The sequence below is a fragment of the Rhamphochromis longiceps genome, linkage group LG22 (assembly GCF_057381845.1).
Source record: "Rhamphochromis longiceps isolate RC_006_pf linkage group LG22, R_longiceps_female_GT1.1, whole genome shotgun sequence".
Classification (NCBI taxonomy): Eukaryota; Metazoa; Chordata; class Actinopteri; order Cichliformes; family Cichlidae; genus Rhamphochromis; species Rhamphochromis longiceps.
Genome location: NC_140577.1, coordinates 7,075,492 through 7,098,104, shown reverse-complemented (window position 1 = coordinate 7,098,104; position 22,613 = coordinate 7,075,492). Strand labels below are relative to the sequence as shown.

General features: G+C 41.9%; 1 protein-coding gene across 12 annotated transcripts in view; it reads left to right on the top strand.

Annotated features, from left to right (window-relative positions):
• macf1a (microtubule actin crosslinking factor 1a) overlaps window positions 1–22,613 on the top strand; it is a 234,715-nt gene that overhangs the window by 47,644 nt on the left and 164,458 nt on the right. The window contains exon 1 of one of the 12 annotated variants that reach the window (XM_085396338.1): window positions 19,264–19,675. The exons of the other annotated variants lie outside the window; for them this stretch is intronic. Within the exon in view, the coding sequence (XP_085252464.1) occupies window positions 19,621–19,675 (55 nt within the window). The 5' untranslated portion in view covers window positions 19,264–19,620. Of the gene's footprint in view, window positions 1–19,263; window positions 19,676–22,613 lie in introns of those variants that run through there. 12 annotated transcript variants of the gene reach the window in all.

Sequence of the window (22,613 nt, the reverse complement as noted above, 5' to 3'; positions counted from 1 at the left end):
TCGGTAAAGAATCAACACTAAAAGATTCAGTAATGGATCAAATATTAATACAGTTTTTATCAATATTCACCCCCTTTGTAACCAGACAGTTTGAATCGTGACATTAAACATGGTGAAAGTGTATGATAAGAAAGTTATTTTGTTTTTTGTTTTTCTACGCTAGAAACTTTATGATGTCAGAGAGAGCCTTTATCCTTGATACTGTTATCTGAAGCATACAGCTGCTGGTCAGACTTTCTGTTTTTGAGAGGAAACCAGTCAGAACAAAGCTGAATTAATGGGGGAGGAGCTACAACTTCCCCCCCCAGACAGTAGGTGAACTGTTACACCAGTTCTGCAAGTCATGTAAAACTACTCTAGTAAAGTCCAAGAATAGGTATATGAAGCTTTGCTCATCAGCAGATTGCTGGAATGTGTTCCACTTTACAGATTTGTCTTTTCATCTGCTCCCTATAAGGAGAACAGAGGTCAGACTATGCTGCAGAGTCATGCTTTAGGACTTTTCAGCAGTAGCTTATGAGTCAGATGCATGAAGTTCCTCCAATTGTCCAGTTAAAGGATGTTTTCCCCGCTCCTAGATGCATGCTTATGATCATGGTTAAATCATCAGCATCTGACACTCTGTTTCTTTCTTTTTCCACAGCTTCAGGGGTCCAATTTAACCTAACAGTGTGTGTGTGTGTGTGTGTGTGTGTGTGTGTGTGTGTGTGTGTGTGTGTTCTGCTGACAGTGATGTTTGGTCGTCTTACTGGGCTCCTTCGGGTCTCAGGGATGAGTGAACATATCAGCTCTGGCTTCTACGCTTGCATCATTCATTTATTCTAATAAGATACTGTTCAGTGTGAAGTTAACTTCACCCTGTGGCTCCTCCAGAGACTCAGATCTGCCCGTCAGAACCTCTCTTGGTCTCAGGAGGTTCACGGTTCTGGGCCTCAGCAGTGCCGCAGTGGTTTGTTTCCCCTCCCGTCAGTACTGGGAAGGGGTGTGACTTGTCTGCATCAAGGCTCCGGCGTGCTTCTCGCTCTGCTGGCTCCCTCTGAGAACTGTAGAGTGGGTGGGTGTGAGCAGAACGAGATCACAGCCCTGCACCAGGCGATTTCCCTTTCACTTTGTTCACATCAATAGGATGGAGAAGCAGGGCAAAAGAGAGAGGGAGAGAGAGAAGCACAACAAAGGCCAAGAGAAGGGAACAGAGAGGAGGTGGGGAGAGTAGGGCACAGAGTGTTGGTGTTTGTCCGAGGCCAATGAATGAAATCTTTATCTCTGATGCAAAGGAGGCACGGTTGCTCTCACATTTCATCTCCTCACACATTTCCTCACGTATTTGTCTTTCTCCTGAACTTTTGCTTCTATTCACGCTGTCCTCCTCGTTCTTTCTCTTTCTCTCTGACATTTACTGTAACTCCCTGCTCCTTATCTCTCCCTGTATCTCTCCTCGCCCCTTCCCTGTCCCTCCCTTCTCCATCCTTTCTGAACTCAGCCCCCTGGTGGAGGTCGGACAGCGCTTTCTTTTTTATCTCCCTGGCTTTTCCTTTCCTGCCTTTTTGCCCCTGGAGAAAACAGGAAATTACAAACCAATAACTTTTTTTTTTTCAATACGCCCACAACTTCCAACTATTTGTGTAGCAGAATGTCAAATAGAAACTCTGTTTGTGTTTCAGCTAATTTAACAAGACTGACACCATTAATCCGTTAAGAAAATGACTATTGTTGTAGAAAAATGCACAAACTCAAGCCTGTTATTTATTCCTTAGCGCTGTTCTGTTAAGATGTAGGGGAAAAGAAACCGCTTATCACCTAATCAATCCTGTAATTAGGTTGTTTTTTTTTTTTATAAAAAAGTAGATGATTTTGATAGGACGGGACGGGAAGTTACACAAAACACCATCAAATGTTGTTTTGTGTAACTTCCCTTGTTAAAGAAACCTGCTTTAAATAGTAACTGAAAGTGAGCAATTGAAAGGTCTTGCTTAATTGTGCATTTATGTGCAATCCTGCATGAACTTCAATTCACACTTGTTTTCCGTCCAGCTCTCAATGCTGAATGCATTTTGCTGCACTCGGGGTCGACCCTTAAATAAATTCTCACCCTGTGGGAAACCTCAGAGTCCCACTTGAACTGACGCCTGAATGACTGTTGGCATTGAGGGCTTGCTGTAAAGTAAGAACTTGTTCATTAGTGTTACATAATGCACACTTAACAGTGTCTGAACCTGCATGGGAAAAGAGCATTGCTGGAGATGAGCATCTTGTTTGCTTTTATTGCCGACACAAAGTATCCATAAACACAACAGTTAGCTTTGAAATGGAAAAATGTGCAGTTTTATAGGATTAGTTGCAGGTGGAAATTTGGATTAGAAACGCCTGCTTCCCAGATGCATGGAGAAGAGCTTGAGCAAAACTCCCAGTTTACAAACCAGTTTTATTGTTGGACTTGTGGCCTTCATCAGGCTTCTGTTCTCAGATCACTTGCTCCTGTACTTAAGTCACTATTTTGAGTGCAGAGATGCTCTCACATGCTGTAACTACACGTATTTGAAGGAGTCTAAAAGCTGAGTATGAACACGTCTCACGCTCAAAGGTTGCCATCTTGGCTGCATAGTGGGTGGGAAGACTAAAGGTCCATCTTCCAAATCGGGCTGTGAAAAAATGTGTTTTAGTTTCACGCTTGTTGATTATATTTGCGTTTATTTCTGCAGGAGTCAGCTAAGCAGAATGGTGCATGGGAACTTATTGACATTTTTCACCAGTTATTAAGTTTCAGTGTTCAGGTCTTCAAGAAATGTGTGAAAAAACCCATTTAAACATTAATAAATTGAATAATTTTACATGAGGATGGATTATGTTGATCCACATCCTGCTAGTAGTTAATGTTCATGACCAAATGGTGTCATGACTAAGCAACTTGCTGGTGATTTCTGAGGAGAAGGTGTCAGCAGGACTGCACTGGAAACAGCAGCTGTTATTTCAGGCATTCCAGATAAAACCACTTGTGTGTAATGTTCTCAAAATAAAGGAGCACTAGCATGTTGGAATTCTCACACTAGCACTCTGACACTCAGCTGAGTACTCTTTTCACCTGCTGTAACGTTTTTCTCCCCTTGTGTTGTGTATTTGCACGCCTGTAATACAAAACTACATGCTGCGCCTCCAAAGAGATTTAATGAGCCGGGCGAGAAGGCTGTGTGTTGGCATTACTGCAGGAATGCAGAGAGGTGTTGTGAGCAAAAACGTTTGTGTAATGAGAGCTGCTGACAGAAGGAGAAAAGACGTGTGGAGGAATGCAGTCTAATTGTTTTTAACCTGTAATGTATATAAACTTTACTACCCAGGGTTTTGAAGGATAGCACAGAGGAAATTTAAAGAGAGCTTGATAGATATGAGAGGTGATATAAGAAGGCAGGATGGAGTGGTGGATGAAGAGAAATGAGGATAAGGACAGAGGGAGGTGGCTCTGTGGGCTGAACGGATCAGAAGAGGGAGGTAGCGAGCTGGAAGTTGAACAAAGGCCTATTTTTGCACCATCCGTTTTGCAGCCATGTGTAGCTCTCCGCTCCAGCAGCCGTCTTTGTTTTTGTCTGAGACTGAAAAGCGTCGCCCATGACTCTGCTGCCTCGCAGCCACGCTGACGCAATGGTTCTGCATTATTACTTTAACACGGCAGTTTTCACAGTCGCATGTTTCAGCTGCTTTTTGTCCTCTGCATAAGAGGTCGATTCACTGTTTGAGGTTAAGTCACATGGTGGAATGTAGTGGTGTGGCTCCAGAGGAGACTTCTTCTCATTTTCATGCAGCTTTCAAATTCCTGTTTGCACTCAAAGCTACTGAATTGCCCCCATGGCTCCCTTTCTGTATGAGCAGAGTTTCCTGGATGGCACGTACAGTATATTAATAGTGCCCTTGGATATGTCTGAAAGTGCACATTTTGTGCTGCACAGCAAAGAAAGAAAAGGAAACTATCATTTATAGGTGCTCTCTAATGATGCACTTTCTTAAAATTAGGTTTCCAAAAAAAGTTTAATGTCAGTAGAAGAGAAGGAAATGCTGATTTTTATTGTCTGTCAGGAGTCAAGCTGGATGTTAGACTTTCCTTAAAGGCTTTTACAGACGCACAATCTTAAAAGGTCTTGCAAACCAGTGCGATGTGATGTTGTACTGGGGTTTACGCATCGGCTTTTTGCATGACCACATGACACTTCATTCAGACAATCTTCTGCTTCTTTGTTGGAATCCCTGACATTTAATTTATAGGTTTTGCTTATCTCTAATAAGTAGCAGTATGAGAGACGGTATACAAGGAGGGGACATGGCAGGGAAATGTACAGGATAGTTCTGTAAAGGTAAAGATGGCAGTATTCCTGCTCCTGTCACCAAAGAGCCAATCAACAGCTGAACCAGGAAACCTGTGGGCCAATCGTGTTGTTTCATTGCTGCATGTGAACAGCAGAGGTTCATTATAGTTTCAACAGACCTAACCACTCATTAAAGATTAAGTTAGGTGTTCAGTTACACACTGCTATGGACAGAGCCACACATTTTAAGCCACAGGTCTTTCAGTTGGACATATTTGGCGTCCTTTGGCGCACCGTGCTTACTCACTTAATGCAACTCCTTCAGTTTTCTTCCTTTCTGCCTGTTCAGTACTCTTCCAAATTCAATGCCCTGCACTGGATTTCTTTAAAAACAGCTGATGTGTGAATGAGAAGCTTCCCTGTGCTTAAATGAGTGATGAGCAGAAGTCCACGTCTGTATTCTGACAGAAAGCAGAGGAGCTTAAGTGAGAGAGAGGTCTTAACAGGTGTGTCCAGCCTAAATTCTTCCTCACGCCTGGAAACAAACCACGGCAACAACTGACAAATGCCCAGCCCTTCCCCAAAACGTCCTTCGACGCATCGAGTGGAAACCGATAGAGAGCGAAAGGCACGATGATTGATGTGATGTGAGTGATTGATGAAGAGGGTGTGGGGTGAATGTGATATATGTGTGTCATATGTTTTCCCCAGTTGTTACAGTCTCTTGAAGCCCACCTGTCTCTCTTGGCACCCTCGGGCTGCTGGGAGTTTCCCTGCTCCTGCTGTATGAAACATATACTACTGCTCACTGTCAGAGCCCCTCAAACACGTCTTTCACCATCTTTCCACTGATGAGAAATAACAGCTTGTGCTTCATGGGGACCTCTTACCCTTGTCCTTTTTTGTCAGATAGATTGTTAAAGTGATAGATGCCCATATTAAACCTCTGAGACTGCTCTTATCACCCAGGTTCAGATATTTTTTTCAGATTAAACATGGGTAAATATTTTTTAAAGAAAATACTGGAGTGGCACAACAGTCAGTATGAGTCAGGGGCAGTTCTTAGATTTACTGTAAATTTAACATAATGCAGAAAACTGAGGCTGGTACACAAACACAGAAACTGGATCTGAAGTTAAATGCATCCGTTTATATACCGTTTCACTCCCCAGAGTCCCATAAATCTAAGAAACCTGCATATACCCCCTCATAGTGATCTGCTCTCAACCAACAACACCAACTCTCTCATCTGACTGTGATTCACTGAGTTTAAAATAAATAGATCATCTCAGGCACACAGCTTGAGCTGTGAACACTGCAGTCCAACCCAACTGGTGTCAAAACATTTCTTTGCAAGGGGCAGCCAATAACTTTTGCCCTAAAGCAGGAGTGGGGGAACTCCAGGCCTCGAGGGCCGGTGTCCTGCAGGTTTTTAGATGTGTCCTTGATCCAACACCGTTGATTTAAATGGCTAAATTGCCTCCTCAACATGTCTTGAAGTTCTCCAGAGGCCTGGTAATGAACTAATCATTTGATTCAGGTGTGTTGACCCAGGGTGAGATCTAAAACCTGCAGGACACCGGCCCTCGAGGCCTGGAGTTCCCCACCCTGTCCTAAAGGGAGAGGAGCTGAAACACCAAGCTTCAGTATAAATAAAGATGAATGAATAATAAATTACATTTTATATAAGTCACTCATAGCTACTTGTATATAGATATAAATATGAAACTGAGAATTTAAGCCCAGTTTTAGCTGAGATGATTCCTTTTAAATCCACTAAAGCTGTCGCTATCACAGGAAGTGATGATTCAGAAATGTTCCTCGTAACTGTTCCCCGATCAGCCGCAAATGCCTCCTATCACATAAAGCTGGTGAGGGTTTGAGACACACCCCTTTCTGGCTGTTGAACTCATCCAAATGCACATAGCTCAGGGATGCCAAGCCAAAGATGGCTTTTTACATACTGAGCTCTTCCTCTTTTTACTAGCCCACATTCTGATGGTGTCAGACTCCTCCTGTGCTATGCTGACATGGCCTCAGCCACAGACCCCCTCACGCCACAGCTGTTTGTGGTTACAGGGTGTGTCAGGGGTCCGCCGGCTGCATTCAGATCAGTATTTGCATGTTGTGCGTTATGACTGACTGCTGTAACATTACAGGGCGTGGATGCTTACTGATACTGATAATAACATAAGGGACAGCACAGAAGAAACCGTGCTGTTAGATTAGTTTTCTCTATCTGCTTTTGTTTGTCTTGTAAAGCATAAAATCATGAAGTTATTACAGGATGTTATCAGATTTGTGTATCAGCCCAGTCAAATGTTTTTACAGTTAAAATATTATCATTGTCTTCTTCATGCAGCTTTGGTTTAGAGATTAAATAGAAATATGTGTAATTCAATTTGAGGTGGTTATATGAGACTGAATTAGAATAACTTTAATAACTAAATAATACAGTAAGATTAAAGGAGTATGTTTAAGTTCAGTGTAGCTAGAATAGTTTGGAAGAGAATATTCAAGGAGTTCAAAGTAATCACGGGAGTAGATTAAAGATCAGTGCCTGAGATATTTAAAGTGTAGCTGAAGTGAAGGTCTGAGACGAGCGTGATGTCAAAGGCAAAAGTTGCATTTGTGATTTCAGCCTGTGTAGTTGACAGAGTGCTTGCTCTTTCACACAGCCTGGAAATAGCTGCCTCTTAGGGTGTCAGTTTAGACAGAGGTGACTAATAAAGCAGAGAGGGCGACTTTGAGGTTATTTTTCCTGCAGTTGGCAGTGATGAGATCCCAGCTTCTCTCACCTAATGTATACTCTACTGATTTATCCCGGTCAGATCAGGAGATTACCGCGAGCAAATACTTTTAAAGTGTTGGTAACTTCATCAACTTGACCTGCAGCTGCGATCTTTAGAGAACTGTTTATGCTTTAGCGGTGTTAATGTTGACCAGATAAAGGCTAATATTAGCTCTCAGATCCAGTTTCCATCTGAATCAAAGATGAAGGTGTAATGAATGAGGCAGATGGAGATGCTCAAAAAGAAAACTGCTGTTAATGAGTAAATAACGTCTGTCGTGAAGTTGCAACATTTCTTTACTATGAATAACGTTAAAGCAACAAGTGGATGACTTAATAGATGACTGTGAGTCAGCTGTCATCTTCTCCTCCTTCATGCGTGTTTGTTTTCCTCTCTTTTAAATCTGATCTCTGCGTCCTTTTGCTTCTCTTCTCTTCTTTCTCTCCAGCTGTTCATCCTGGCTTTTTAGTTACTGGTTATTAATTGCACTGTAATGAAATGAGAGGCTTTCAGCTGGCTACTAGCTGGCACTCTGCAGTCTCCGAGTATTCATGTTGCAGAAATCCTCTTTAAGCATGACCAGAGTTAATGGTTTCTCTGGGCACGGATTTACGCTTTTTACAAAGTCATTTTTAGGAGAAAGCGACTGCGTCACCCTCCTCCTCCTCCTCCTCCTCCTCCTCCTCCTCCTCTCTTGTCTCTTTTAGTTCTTTGATGTGAAACAGTTTTTCTTGCCAGATGGACTCACACTGACCCTTTTGTTAATTTTTAATTTTTTGGCATTTTTATAAGTCTGTTGCTAAAATGTGTCACTTTGTTCCTTAACGAGAGGAACACTGTAGGAAACCGTATCTGCAAAAATCCTTTTGGTCCATTTATTTGATCCTCCTAACCAGCAAGATGGTTAATAATAACACTGTGTACACCCCAAGGACATCCATTATGTTTGACGTTTGCATGAGCTGTAGGTGTGATAGGAAAAATAATCCGGTGTTGGATGGACACGGGTGAGTCACTACCCCAGAGGCTGGACACACCTGTCAATCAAACACCATTAATCATTTTAAAGCCTTGATATCCTCCTCAAGATAACGGGACGTCCTGGTTTTGTCGGATAAAGCATGACTCAATGAACACTGAACTTAAATGATTAAAAATGTAAATTATCGGGAGTTTCAGGTCAGAGTGTATGTGTGGCTTGATCTTGACTTGTAAACACTGGTGTTGGGGTGCTGATATCACAGAAGAGTCACGGGGACAAGAGGAATCAGAGCCGCCAAACTGAAGACAGAGCAGACGATGAGAATTACAAAACGCGATGTGAAATAGGAAAAAGATAACCTGAGACCTGAAGAAATTGCCAGTGTATAGATTCCCACTATTAAGCACTTCCCTCATTAGAAGGAAAGAAGCCTTTGAAACACAGCATTTCTTAAGGAGACTTCTTTTTCTCCTAATGAACCTTCCACTAAAAAAAGCCTGAAATGTGTTTTTCCCCCAAAGCATGGCCTCTCATAACACAACATAAAAGTGCAGAGTGATTCCCCCTGATGCTCATTTTTTGCTGACTGTGTTTCTTTGAAGACTTAAAAACATGAATGTATGAATATTTAATAAAATGTGCTCTCTGTGTGTGAACTCCTGCTGACAGGGGAGTCTACCGAGGCAGCGTCACTGAAGTTTAATCTTTCAGCTTATTGGACTCGTGGACTCCATTCAAATCGCACCTGTCTCTCTCTGACTCTCACAGTCATCCACTCGCCCACCGCACACTGGCCTTCTGTTATCACTCTGTTAAACGCACACAAACGCACAGTCGGCTGTAAACTACAGCCTCTGCTCATTGTGGTGTGGCCAAAAGCTGATATATGATAATGGTGAATGCACAGAGTAAGAAATGAACCAAACTAATTTCTCAGCGTTTTAAATTAACTGCCAGTCAATAAGTGAGAGAATGTGAGACTGTAGGGTTATCGTGCATTACAGTCATGTGACACACACAGACCTGCGGTATAGAGATGTGATCCAGTGTGCACATCGACGTAACTTTGTGCTGAACATTTGGGGGGGGTCCAAGATCTGTCTGAATAAATAAATCTGGGTAAATTCCCAGATGATTAACCATGCAACTATTTGCATGGTTAATCATGCAACCCGTGCAGCCACAACCCCCCCTAACCCCCCTGGAAATTACGCCCCTGAGTGTGCATGAGGTACAACTTTATCTCTGAGTCTTTTAAACAACCGTGTAATTTAATGTGAAGTTGGAGACAAACAGATATTTGTTTGACTATTTATCAGAGCTGAAAATTTCCATATGTCATAATCTAAAGATAAAATCTTTTTTTAAACTGTGGCCGACTTTGAGCATCAGTATCATGGATTACATTGTAGCTTCAGTAGTAATAAAATACCTCTGATGTTAAGAATACCCTGGATGTTTGATAATATTTTGATAACACTACAGACCTGCGTGCATTTTGCATAAACCTTTAAAAGTCATAGCTCCACATGGGATAGGTGGCTGGTTTAAAAACAAATGACAGCATCTAAATTGTGTCCTTTTTATCTAAATTTTGACACCAGGTTTGTTTTCCAGCTCTGATTCTTTGTGTGTCTGCATGTTTTCCTCATATAGTCATTGAGTTTTTCTGCTGTTAATATGTCCAAGTATCAGTTACCCGTGCAAACAATTCGAACCATATGAACATCAGTGTGAATATAATTTATTATTATTGACACATGTGGGAGATTTTCTTTCTGCAGTCTTTAAGGAGATCACAGCTCAATAATGATACCAACACTGAAGAAAATGATCAGAAAACTACATGACATTTGTCACGGTGGCTTTGTGTGTGTGTGTGTGTGTGTGTGTGTGTGTGTGTGTGTGTGTGTGTGTTTAATGTTATTGTGGGGCTCTGATTTGTCTCCCTCCAAAGTAAAAGTCTGTTTCTTTGTTTCCTCTGGAGCCTTGGTCTCATTTGTCTCTTTCTGTCACAGAGCAGTATGTTTTGCTTTCTCTCATCTCTCTAACATCATTCCTTTTCCCAGCCACTCAATCTACCCACTCATTCTCTGTCTCTCATGCACATTATTAACTCCATTTCAACTTTTCGCCCCCTTTCTCTTCTCTCTCCAGCCCTCCATTGATATTCAGACCTGTGGTTTTATTTTAGAACCACCTCTTCTTTCATTCCCACCTCTGGTCTGCTTGTCTGCACAGCTGCATCACTCAGAGCTTTCATTGCAACGATGCACTATTATTATTTGCATTTACAAGAATTCTAAAGTAAGCTGTCAGTTTGTGAAGTAAAGCTCAGCAGCGGCTTGATTACCTTGGTGTAACTGATTGTTCCTGCCTGTTTGAGTCAGTGTGCTGCTCTCTACTTTATCTGTTCAGCCGTTGTAGCTTGCCCCATATATTATGAGAAGCATGGTCTGCTTAAAAAAAACAACCACTAAATGATTTTGCAGGGAGCTGAACAGATGTAGCTTTTAACGAGACATCTAGTGTATCATGCTTTCTTTGAATTTTCATCTCTAAAGACCACGTTAAAGAGAAATGACAATGAACATACACTGTCTGTAGCCTGCAGCCCCTGTCATGCTGTACTTGTAATGTAATGGTTTGTCGGTGGGCTTGTTGAGGCCTGTGTGTTTGGGTTCTCATGTGTTTTAGTGCCAGCCCCTCCCTGACAGTCATTGTGTGCACGTCAACATATGCACACTTAATTATTTGTAGATGTGCAAACACTGAAATGCGTTTGTGTGACTCAGGAATTACATGCAGCGTTTTGTGTAGTTTCATAGGTAACATGTACAACAAGAAGTGAACTGTGGATGTTCATTTGTTTATATGCATATATGCAAAATGCACATATCTACTTCACAGGCTCTACTTGGATAAATTTGAAATTTTGAGTGTTGATTCCTGCTTAAAAATTTAGAAAACGTCAGTTTTCAGTGAGAGTAAGAAGGTTTGTTATGCCTGTGGAGGCCAGAGCGTTTTACCTACTTATAGAAACAAAGGCTCTGAGCTTTTTATGGACATTCACAGAGACGTAAGGGGATTTTATGTTGGAGCCATAATCACAGCCCTGCTTTCTTCCTGTGTGACCTCTCCTTTCTATTGTGTCAGCTTATCTCTGTGTTTACCTCCCTCGTGACTGTATGTGTGTCTGCACTCTGTTTGGGACCTCGTCCACTTTATTTTTTATATCTTTTTTCTTTTTTCTGCATTGTTTTTCATTTCTGCCTCCAAGCCTTTTATTCCTTTGTTTGTCATCTGTTTCTCTTAATTTTTTGCCCTTCCTTTCTCTCTCAGACCACCAAATAGGGAGCACAAGTCTGACATAACATGTGTTGCACTGCAGTGGAATAGTGGTGATTTTTGTGTAGCGAACCATGAGATCATGAATATTGCTGACATCCCGGCTCCTCTTTTAGCAGAGTTTCGTAACAGCTTTCTAACAGGACTCGGAGCACATTAGCACAGGCAGGATTTCCAGCTACAGGCACATAATAATCCTGAATTATTAGATTAAGTGTCTGTCATGAAAGTGAAAAGAAAAGGTGACTTAATCACAGGTGACTGTGCTTTTCTTTGGACAGAGAGGTTACACATGGTAAAACAAAGGCTGGGAATCACTTTCATCTGGCGTGAGATGACAAATCGGGTGATATGACTTGGAAGTGGATCAAATGAACAACACATACACACAGACACACACACTCAGTGTCAGTGAGAGAGTCGGTTTAGACATGAATGGACAAAAGGTTGCTTTCTAAATTGCCCCCAAATGATTAGAGGAGATTAAGAGAGGAGCATGGGAACCGCGCTGCGTGTAATGATGTTTATTTAATACGGCATGAAAAGAGTACTTAACCAGCAAATATTTCGACATTGAATAACCGTCTTCTCATGAGTCTTTCTGCAGTCTTTTTTGCAAAGGAGCTCCCTTGGCCTGTCCTTTACAACTATGTATTTTCACCCTTCTCTAAAACCCCAGTCTCACTCCTGTGTGGGCTGTGGTAACTTTAGGTCAACTCAAGCCATGATGACAGGATCAGTGACTGTTATTACCCAAAACCGATTCAGCCATTTGGAAACACTGGCTATAATTTGATGAATATTTTACTTAAAGGTTCAACAACTTAATGATTTTCAAGTTCCGGTACCTGTGGATACCGGTAACCAATCCTCTGGCAGCTTCTGGTTGCTAGGGGAAAATGTGTATTCCTCAGCAGGTCTTATAATTTCATTTTTTTTAGTCAGTGGTAGGTTGCCGGGATCTTTTACTTTTTCCAGAGGTTAACTGGTCTGCGTTTCCAATTTGTCACACTTTGCATAGTTTCACAGCTGCTTAGCGAGTAGTTTGCGAGTGTTTCCAGACAAGTTGGTGCCTTTCACACACAATATGTGCAGCTGTAGCAACCAAAGCAGTTGCAAGGAGATTTCTGATGACCTTTTTTTTTTTTTTTATTCACAGAAACTGGTGGTTGCCAACTGGTCTCTAGACTTGTGTGACTGTCTTAAATAATCTTGGTCTCAGTACCCACCTACATGCTCAAGTAGCCCAGCAGAGGAGTTCTGCCTCATTGAACACCGTGTTATTGTTTCCTGTAACCTTTAACTTTACTTTGAACCTTACTTTGATTAATCCTGCAGTCATTCATTAATTTATGAGATTATACATGAAATATATGGTCTGGGCTATTTTTTCCTGTGTAGACGTACATGTTGTTTTGTAGCTGTTTTCTGTTTCCTGTCAGTGCTCATTATTGTTCTTCCTGCAGTTCACTGGACTATCTCCGCTCGAGCTGACCTACATGTATCTGCAGATACAGACTTCCACTCTAAGGCCGCCTAATCTCATATCTCATCTTCCCCCATTTGGTTGAGAAGATGAGATATGTAGAAACTAAAAGCTTGGCCAACTCTATAGAAAATTATACATCCTTAGCTTCTGCCTAGTCTATTCTCTTACTCACTCTCGCATTTCTCCCTCAGTGAAGTTGAGTTTGTCCTTTTCTCTCTGGTGACAGAGCTAACCAGCTCTCTCTGCTCTGCGGCTTCCGATGAATGCCTCTTTGTTTCATAACTGCATCTCTGTACACTCTCAGCTATCAGAGGCTGCAGTTGTTTCACCTCCTCACCCTCTGACACATCACTCTGTCCACATCCATCCACTCAACGTGCCACCTTCTCTTATTTTCGCCTTTCCTTCTGCTTAATGACTTTGTGTTTAATGAGGCCGTGCTTGGATTTAGACTCCACTTCCCCCGGAGAGGCAATTTGTGTTGATGCGAGGCACATCAAAAGATGTGAAATACTGATGTCTGTCTTCCTCCTGCATTTTCTCCTGTTTTGGACAAAAAGAGAGTGCAGAAATGTTGAGAGTGTAGAAATATGACAGAAAAGGAAAGAGCCAGAGGATCTGATGGAATCCAGCAATGTCAGCACGATTAAACTAATAACAACCTGACTTCAAGGGGTTTAGACTTTTCTTCAGTGTGCTGAAGTACAGAAGCAAGAAGACTGTGGTCTTGTTATGAATTTGAATTACATTTGTCTTGCATGAAAACGGTTTAAGAAGCAGTATTTATTAATAATATTAGTAAAATTCTAAAATTCCTGAATTTTAGTCTACAAACTACCACAGTGCCAGCGATTCTACCACAGAATCAGCTAGCACCGTTAATATTGTTGCATTGTTGTGGTGCTCTTTTACCTCCTGCACCGCTGTCTCCGTGCTGGCTGTGGCATATTTATTTCTGCTGTATTAGCATTTAGATTGCGCGTGCGTGCGCCTGCATGCTGATGCTGCCCCATCAGCCAGCTGACAGAGGAGGCTGAACACAGTCTCTGATTAGTGCTGCGCGTGGTTTCACTTTAGCTGCTCAACCAGAAAGTGCTTGGCATTTTAGAGAATCTGTATCACACGCACACGCGCTCAATATCGAAGAAAGCGATACAAGATAACACAAACTCGCAAAAAACAATCAATTTGTGTTTAGATGCCGTGATTTCTTTTGTGTCTCGGCTCTTAGGCGGCCTTAGAGTGGAAGTCTAAAGCACAAAGAGGGTGAATACTAAACAGCATGGACCCATTTTGTGTTTAGAGTACAACTAAAATGTTTATTTCTTCCTCAGTGTTGCTGCAAGCAATGCAGTGGTAAATAAAAACATTTTAACTCTGAACCCACTTCACTCATGCATGGAGTGGTTTAGATGGGGCAACAAGTAATATGAAGATGCTTGAGTTCATATTTATATGTAATATAAATATGAACTCAAGCAGGATATTAATCACTATGTTTTCCCACTAATCTGGATATTAGCCCTTCACTTTGCCTGTATTGAAATTAATGTAAACGTTACTGCTGTAACTGTCACAGAATACTCTATCAGATCAAGTGTTGCTCTTTTCTAGAGCCGTCGACCACATCTGATCTCACAATGTGTGGAATTAGCTTAACATGTCATCACATGGCCAAAGATTTGAGTTTCTGCTCACATGATGAAATTGAAGTTTCTGCGATGACGCTGAGAGCTCCAGAAAGTTGGTTAAGCAGACCTGAATTTGAACTCGTAATAGCAGCCGAGTCCTAAATCACTGAGGTGTTGGCGGTAACTTTATACTTGCTCTGCATTTGTTTTGATCCTGACTCGTGTTTTATATATTGTACAATCTCGAGACTAACCAATCTGTTCTTGTCCTGTTTTCTCTTCCATGTCGCTGCTGTTCTTCCTGCTGACTTTCTCCAACAAAGGTAAATACATCAGATTCTCGTTTTTAATTTTTTGTTTTGTTTTTTGGCTGAGACCACTGGCTCTGTGGCCAAATGGTGATAAAAACCTGTTTCTTTTTTTTCTTTTGGAACAAAAGCTCCTCAGCTGCTTTTGTTCTCTTCCCAGAGGTTCATCTTTTTATGTGCTAGCTTGAGGTTTTAAGTACATTTCTGTCCTCTTGAGTCTTGGAGAGGACACATTTGATGGGCTGAATTTGATGATTTAACGTGTGCTGTTTGTGTGCACTTGATTCAGTCAGATGTTTCCCAGTATATTTGTTGTTAGTTGTTAACACCTCTCAACAGGGTTGTAGTGTGCTATGCAGCCCCGGGCCCTTTAATCCAAAGGAACTGGTGGAGAAGGTGGAAAAAAAGACACCAGCAGCTAGCCCCTGTCCTGTTGCCATGGTTCCCAGTCACACCACCTCCTCGCCTGTCCCGGTGTGTGACGGTCTAAGGAGGAGTGTGTGTGAGTCGGTGTTTGTGTGCGTGTCCAGGCCGGCCTTTGATGATGCTGGCTGCTGTTGACGGGGTCATGTGAAAGAGGAGACTCCCAGGCGAGCGTTCAGGATCGCTGAGCAGTTTTCAGCATTTCTGTGTCAGGATTTCTAAACTTAAGAGTTGTTGAATAGAGCATGTTGGCTTTGAACCGCACCGCCTCGTGGTCCATGCGTGGTTTTGAGCTGCATGTGCGTGTGTGTTGTGGATGATGTTTTCATATGGCCTCCAGCTTTTGCATACATGAAGTGTTTATAGAAATAGTTTTCATATCTGTTCAAGAAAGAGCAGCACTGGGAAAACAAACAATACCATGTGAGTTTAAATACACCCAGAAATGCGTATGCCCTCTAGTTTCACTAGTGCGTGGAGAAATTCATTCATGGAGAGAAATCTTCAGCCGTCACCTCTGTGCTTCTTGCTGCTTTGTATCTGAGGCCATCTCAAATCCCGCTGAAACACACCCTCCATTTATCTGTTCTGATATTGATTTGTAAATGCAAAACAGAAATGCTATTGGCTGTCCTGACCTCAGCTATTAGAAGCCAGTGAGCTCTTTTTCTTTGTGTGTGTGCGTTTGTGTGTTTACTTGTAACCTTTCACACACTAAGAAGTTCGTTTGATGGTACAGTGTTTGTTGTGACTCTAACGGAGCTGGAGAGAGGAGGAGGAAGGTGAATTTAAAACGTAACAAGATCATTTCTAGTAATCTGATTTATGAGAAAGAACGCTCAGATTCCTGTCAGGCCTGACTTTTATAGAGCATTTCAGATCTATTCTAATGTCTTTATTTTGTACATGACCCCAAAGCAGTGAGCTCACACTTCGATGTAACAACAATAGAATTTATAGACAATAGAAAACATGAAACCTGCTTCCATTGCTGATGTAAGGTAAGACTAAACAACTTAACAGCCTCACCCAATGCAAACTTCACTTTGTTTATGCTCTAGAAAATGTAAAAATGAGAAAGTAAACACTAAATATAAATAGTTTAGCTAAAAATTGATTAAACTTTGGAGAGACACGCCTTTTAGAAGTGGGATGTGCATAAAAAATAGAGAACTGGTTAACAGTTGATCAACAAGATCCCTGTCTTTATTAACACCTACCAGGTCATAAAGTGTAAGGAATCACCAGTCAGATCTGTAAAAGTGCTGAAAAGTTTGGCGACTTCATGGATGCACAGCAGACTTTTTATAGAGTTACACGTACACTTCCAGCTCAGACAGACAGAATCGGCATTTCTGGCTTCTCCCACCTTTAATTCACTAAAGATGGTAAGCCAAGAGAAACACTAAGCACATTTACTTCTTTTTGACATGTAGATATGTCCACCAGTAGCATTTCTGATGTTATAAGTAGCTTGTGTTACATCATAGTAAAATGACATTATGTTAATCAGTATGGTTCATTGAGTCGTTTTTTCATGGCAGACTGTTTCTGCGTAGCGTTAGCGGACTTTGTGGTTCAACAGTTCCTACTGGTTGAACATCATGGATTAGATATTGAATGTTAAGGCCTCTGCAGCTTTGAGCTTGTGAATTTGAGCAGTTGTCGATTTCCTTATCCAGGGCTTCCTGCAGTTATTAGAGCGCTTGTTTAAATACACTAATGTGAAGCGAGGTGTTTAATGGCACTGCCTTTGTTGCTCTGTTTGCACTTCTGGTGTTTATAAGTTCTGACGTGAAGGAAACCATTGAGAGGTGTTTGAAGGCCGGCTGCTAGTTGTCATGACAGTAGACCTCATCGTGCCCACTCCGCCCTGCCTGAGTTTTAGTGCGTGTACATGTTATAAACCAGGTAAGTATTTACCATGTGGTGTTTAGCATTTCATGAGGTGGAATAAAAACGACGGGGGAGCACTGAGGGATAAAGATTATTCACATAGAAATATAATATTTGATCAGTCAGTCCTGGGCCATTAAAATATAGTTGTAAACAATGTTCAATTAATCACATGCGGCGGGGTTTTTGGGGCTTATGATAATTGTTTTTAATGGGCCGTCCTTTGGCTTCTCAAACTGGTGCTGAAAGGATTAATGGAGCTTTTGATTATCATGAAAGTTAAAATCATTCCTACTTAATCCCACGTATTTGTGGCTTCAGCCTTGGCCTGATTTTCGTTGTTCATTACCATTAGTCATTAGTTAGTTGTTAGTTAGTTTCTCCAAAGACTTAGAAGACTGGTTGTATCTCATGAAACTGTGACAATAGGCCAAAATATAAATTAAATACAGAATTGTGTGCTTTGATTATACTTAATGGGCCGCAGCTCCCTCCTGTTGGAGCTAAACTGACAGTTTTAGGGTGTTTTTTGAGGTGTTTTATTATGTTTTACACAAAGCCTCAAAGACTTGGTGCAACTAAACTAAAAGAAGTAGGAAAAAAAGGACCAGAAAATATTTACCTTCATTTGTTTGGCTGTTATCCATCCACTCAAGTTAGAAAAAATGACGTCAGGCTAAATCATTTACCTCTAACTCTCACTTGCACCAACAGAGGTGTGTCTGAATTCAGGAGAAAGATATGTATATGGTCACACAGCAAAATGTGAGATAGGAGCAAAGTGATTGTGGGTTTTTCAGTTTTCTACACAATGTTTGCAGCATGTCTGTCTGAACCCTCTGATCTCCGCTCGTACACTCGTGCCTCCAGTCGAGTGGGTTTAAAAGGTTAAAAAGGTTAAAAAACAGTCCACACGATCAACAACTGTGAGCATAAACCAAGGGTAAGAACTGAACCTGGGCCTACGCCACAGAGGTGGTCTGACTTTGACACACAGGAAGTGATTTTTCAGGTGGAAGGAACTTTGTCAACCACAGCATCCATCCATCTATCCAGTCATTTTCTTCTACTTATCCAGTTTAGGGTCGCAGGTGAGCTAGACCATCTCACAGCTGTCATTGGGTGACGGGTGGAGGAAGTCATGGACAGGTCTTTAAGCTTTTTTTTTTTTGTTGTGTTATTCAATTCAATACAATTTTATTTATACAGTGCCAAATCACAACAACAGTCGCCTCAAGTTGCTTTGTATTTCAAGGTAGACCCTACAATAATACATACAGAGAAAAACCCAACCAACATATGACCCCCTATGAGCAATCACTTTGGCAACAGTGGGAAGGAAAAACTCCCTTTTAACAGGAAGAAACCTCCGGCAGAACCAGGCTCAGGGAGGGGCGGGGCCATCTGCCGCCACCGGTTGGGGTGAGAGAAGGAAGACGGGATAAAAGACATGCTGTGGAAGAAACACAGATTATTACTATACTATAGTAGTGTATATACTACATCCAATATACTAATAAGTTTTCACCTGAAATTGCTTTAGACTTGCGATGACTTCATTCTCCAAACTTGCATCAGTGAACAGTGACAGTTGGGCTTTGTGACAGATAATATGTGAGGCTAAATGTCAGCTAAAATATCAGCGCAGGAGCACACGCCTGAGAACAGAGAAGGTGACTGAGCGGTGAAATTAGACATAGGGTGAAAAGTGGGCGTGTGAGAGGCTTTTTCATGTCTGCTGCTCTGTTATCGGCTCCAGTTGGTTCACCCAGCACGGCAGTTACTGTACACACACATTGTGAAGCAGAATGAATGACACATATGGTATTTCTTGAATAAACCTCACGGCCAACATACCATACTGCTGAGTAGGAAAAAAAGAGCACAGCTGAGCAGTGACTAATAAAACCACGCCTCCTTTTTTTTTTTTTTTTATTTCCTTCTGTGACACACTCATATGCACTCACTACAGACGCACATGTCTCTAGCGCTGGCAGTGACATCACCCACCTTGTGGTCAAAGTCCAGTTCCTCTATCCGGCTTAGAGCTGTTAACACACAGCCACACTCGCAGCTACCCTAACCACAGACGCACACACGCCAGACAGAAGACGTGTAGAAGAAGAAGAAAAGAAGCGAGTGGGAGATGAGGGATTATCTACGTGATTAAGGATGCCTCTCCTTTGACAAACTGGATCCTGCGTGGCGAACAGCTCAGCTAAACTCTCCCCCTTCCTCCTCCTCCTCCTCCTCTTTTACTCATTTACTGTCGCCTTTTCATTCACCTTTTTTCACAAACTGACTTCTGTTAATTTCCTTGAGGTTTCTCGAACCCTTTCCCTCCCTTTTTGCTGCTTGTCACCAGTTTCCTTCACTTCCTTTTCACTTCTTCTAATCATTTCTCGCTTTTATCACTTCTTTACCTCCCTCTCTTTTCACCGCTTTTCTGGGAGGGAGGGATGAGCGCCACGGCTGCTTACAGGCAGTTCCTCCAGGATTTAGAGGAGAAAAGAGGTTGGTACCCCACCCCACCCTCACCTTCTTCCTTGTCACCTGTCCTCTTAAAGCATGTGATAATGATTAAAAAAAGAGAATGATTATACTTTACAGGGGCTGTCTTAGTGTTATAATGTTTTAATGAGAGCAGTTTCCTATCTCTTATCTTTTTGTGGGATTGGCACATATCAACAGAGTGACATGTTGCACGTGTGGGTCGCTCAACAGGGCTTTGAATCAACATAAACCAAAACTGTGGGTTGGGCTGCAGGTGTAATACCTGCTCCTCAGGGATCCTTATGCAATCAGAAACTGCACTGTGTTTTTTCAACCTTCGGCCTCACAGTAATGTTGAGATTTTACTTTTGTTCGGAGACTTCGTGCGGATTGAACACCCATTTGCTTTAAGGTATTACAGGGGGGGAAACAATCAGTGGTCGCCCAGATCGTGCTGGGTTTAAATCCTTCAGTTTGCTTCAGAGGAGCAGAGATGGAAAAAAAAAATAAGCCATTGGTCTTTATTTACATTCATTTAAACCGTGCAGCACAACCATCTGCTGGTTTATTTTCTTGGGTCTTTTTGCTTCAACTTCATGCATTTATCTGTGCGTGTTTAGTTACTGCGTGGTGTCCAGATAAGCCGTGGGTCAGTGAAGGACAAATGGCTGCTTGCTTTCATATTGGCTAACAGCGCAGGTGTCTGCTATCACCCTGAATGCATTAACAGCACCCTGGGGGTCTCTAAGCTCTTAATTAGCTTCTGTGGCTAATTTTCTGTTGTTGCTAATTGTTTGTTATTGTTTCGTTGTTGCGTCAGGACGTCTCTGCTTTTTGTCTTTCGCTGACACTCGAGCTCGGTGGGAGCAAAAGTCAGACGCCGAACGGAAAAGCCGGCCGTGGGATGGTTGGAAGTGTCAGGTGACGTGTGGGAGCAGGCAGGGATGCTTCGCTCCAGCAGCTGTTATCACACATAGCACAAAGCAAGCCTCGAGTTTCTGACCTGAGTCAAGTTCCTCTTGAAATATTTATTTTCTTTATACTTTGCATTTGGCTTTTTCATCACAGTTGGATTTTCTTTTACTACACTGGTGGAGATACTCGCGTCAGAGACTGGAGCTTAAACCTTTTCAGACTTTGTCTCCACTCGACCAAATACAGACGTCAGCTTTTCAAATCCAAACAATGTCTGAATAGTTTCACAACACCTGTTTTCCAACAACCTCTTCATCCCTATCTGCTCTTTGCCCACCTTCTTTTGGCATGCAAATGTGCTTTGTTTAAAGAGGAAAGGGGGCACTCGCTCGTTGGTCTGCGGTGAATTGTGGTGCAGTTTTTGAAGAACTATTTAAACCAATCCTGTAGTGCGAACCATGGACTGCTCACCTCCTCGACTGAAACCTTTTCTAAGTCTGACCCCACAGCTTTGTCTTTTTGTCTTTTCCCCGATAGCATTAGAGCAGCCATGGCCACACCTGCTGCTCCTTGTGGTTCGGTGATATTAGGCAGCACAGTAGGCAGCCCCTCCCCAACGAAAACAGCTGCTCCGTCTGAGGTCTTACAGTGCTGCATGTCAGACTGGCTTACAATCACTTACAATCTCCTTTAACCCCCTAAATTATAGTTGAGGTTAAACTCCTTAACCACTTTTAAAGCCAGTGGGGAAATGTAACCATCAGGAATGTAATTAATGCATCAAACACTGACAGGCATGAGAACAAACACATAATCATGTGCAAACACATTACGTCACAAGGATGTCGTGGAAGCCAAAAACCAAGTTAATCTATCTCGCCACTAAATTTTGAATGAATACAAAGATATTTGAGATTTTAGTGACGCATAGTTGTCACAAGGATAAACATAAATCTGTCTGAAAGTTGTGACATGTGCTCTCGAGAATACAGGTTTTTTTTAGACTTTTCTTTGTGTGACCACTCATCGTGGAGCTGCAGCCCCTTTCTTTTCCCCTTTAACCTCAGTGACGGGGCCCAGGACAGTGTTTTCTCTAGTAGTAGTTCTTTGTTTCAGATCATGATTATCTGCCCATCACCTGTCACAGGAGAGCGCTGGTACAAATATCTCTGTGGCAGGGACGTTTGAGCTGTCTGTCTGCTCACCATTTGTTTAGGAAGGAGTAGCTGTCACTTTCTGCTCTCGCTCCTTCTGTCTGCTCACTGAGGTTATGTGACATGTGCTCCAGCCTCATGTTGGCCATATTTATCTGCATGAGCTTCACTTTTCTTTTCTGTTTACCTTTGTTTCTGTGTCAGACCAAATTTGTGTCAATGTCCCCAGTGCTGACAGCAAGGTTATGTTTTCAAGTTTATGCACAAAGGTCCAAAGGTCTCCAATATACCTGATTGTCTTTTAGCTTTTAAAACGCTAATAAAAATCTGTTACTTTGGAACATTTGCAGCCTGCAACATTTGATCAAATTGCCAAAAAGCTTTTTGACCAATGCCTGACTGAAGCTCCTCACATTCACAAATCTGTTGATTTTATAATTATTTTGTAAATTTAGGAGTAGCTTGGTCTATAAAACATAAGGAAATGCTAGAAAGAGGATATTACATTTACTATACAGTACATCAAGTTAACTTAGAAGTCACTTAAATAATTAAGTTTAATAATTTCAGGCTTCAATAAAGAAGTTGTGTAACTTCTTTATTGATTCTTTGACTTTATGAATGGAAAAGTAACGCGAGCATGTGTGCATGTGTGTGCATGTGTGTGCGTGTGTGTGTGTGTGTGTGTGTGTGTGTGTGTGTGTGTGTGTGCATGTGTGTGTGTGACACTGAGTCACCCATTATTTTAGTGCATATTTATCCATTATCTGTGTTTCCTATGCGACTCTTGTTCTCCCCTTGCTGCTTTTAGCTGCTATATCTGAGTCACTGTTCCTCTTCATTCATCCGTTAAAACACAAACTCTTTCGGTTATTATGTAATTTTTGAAA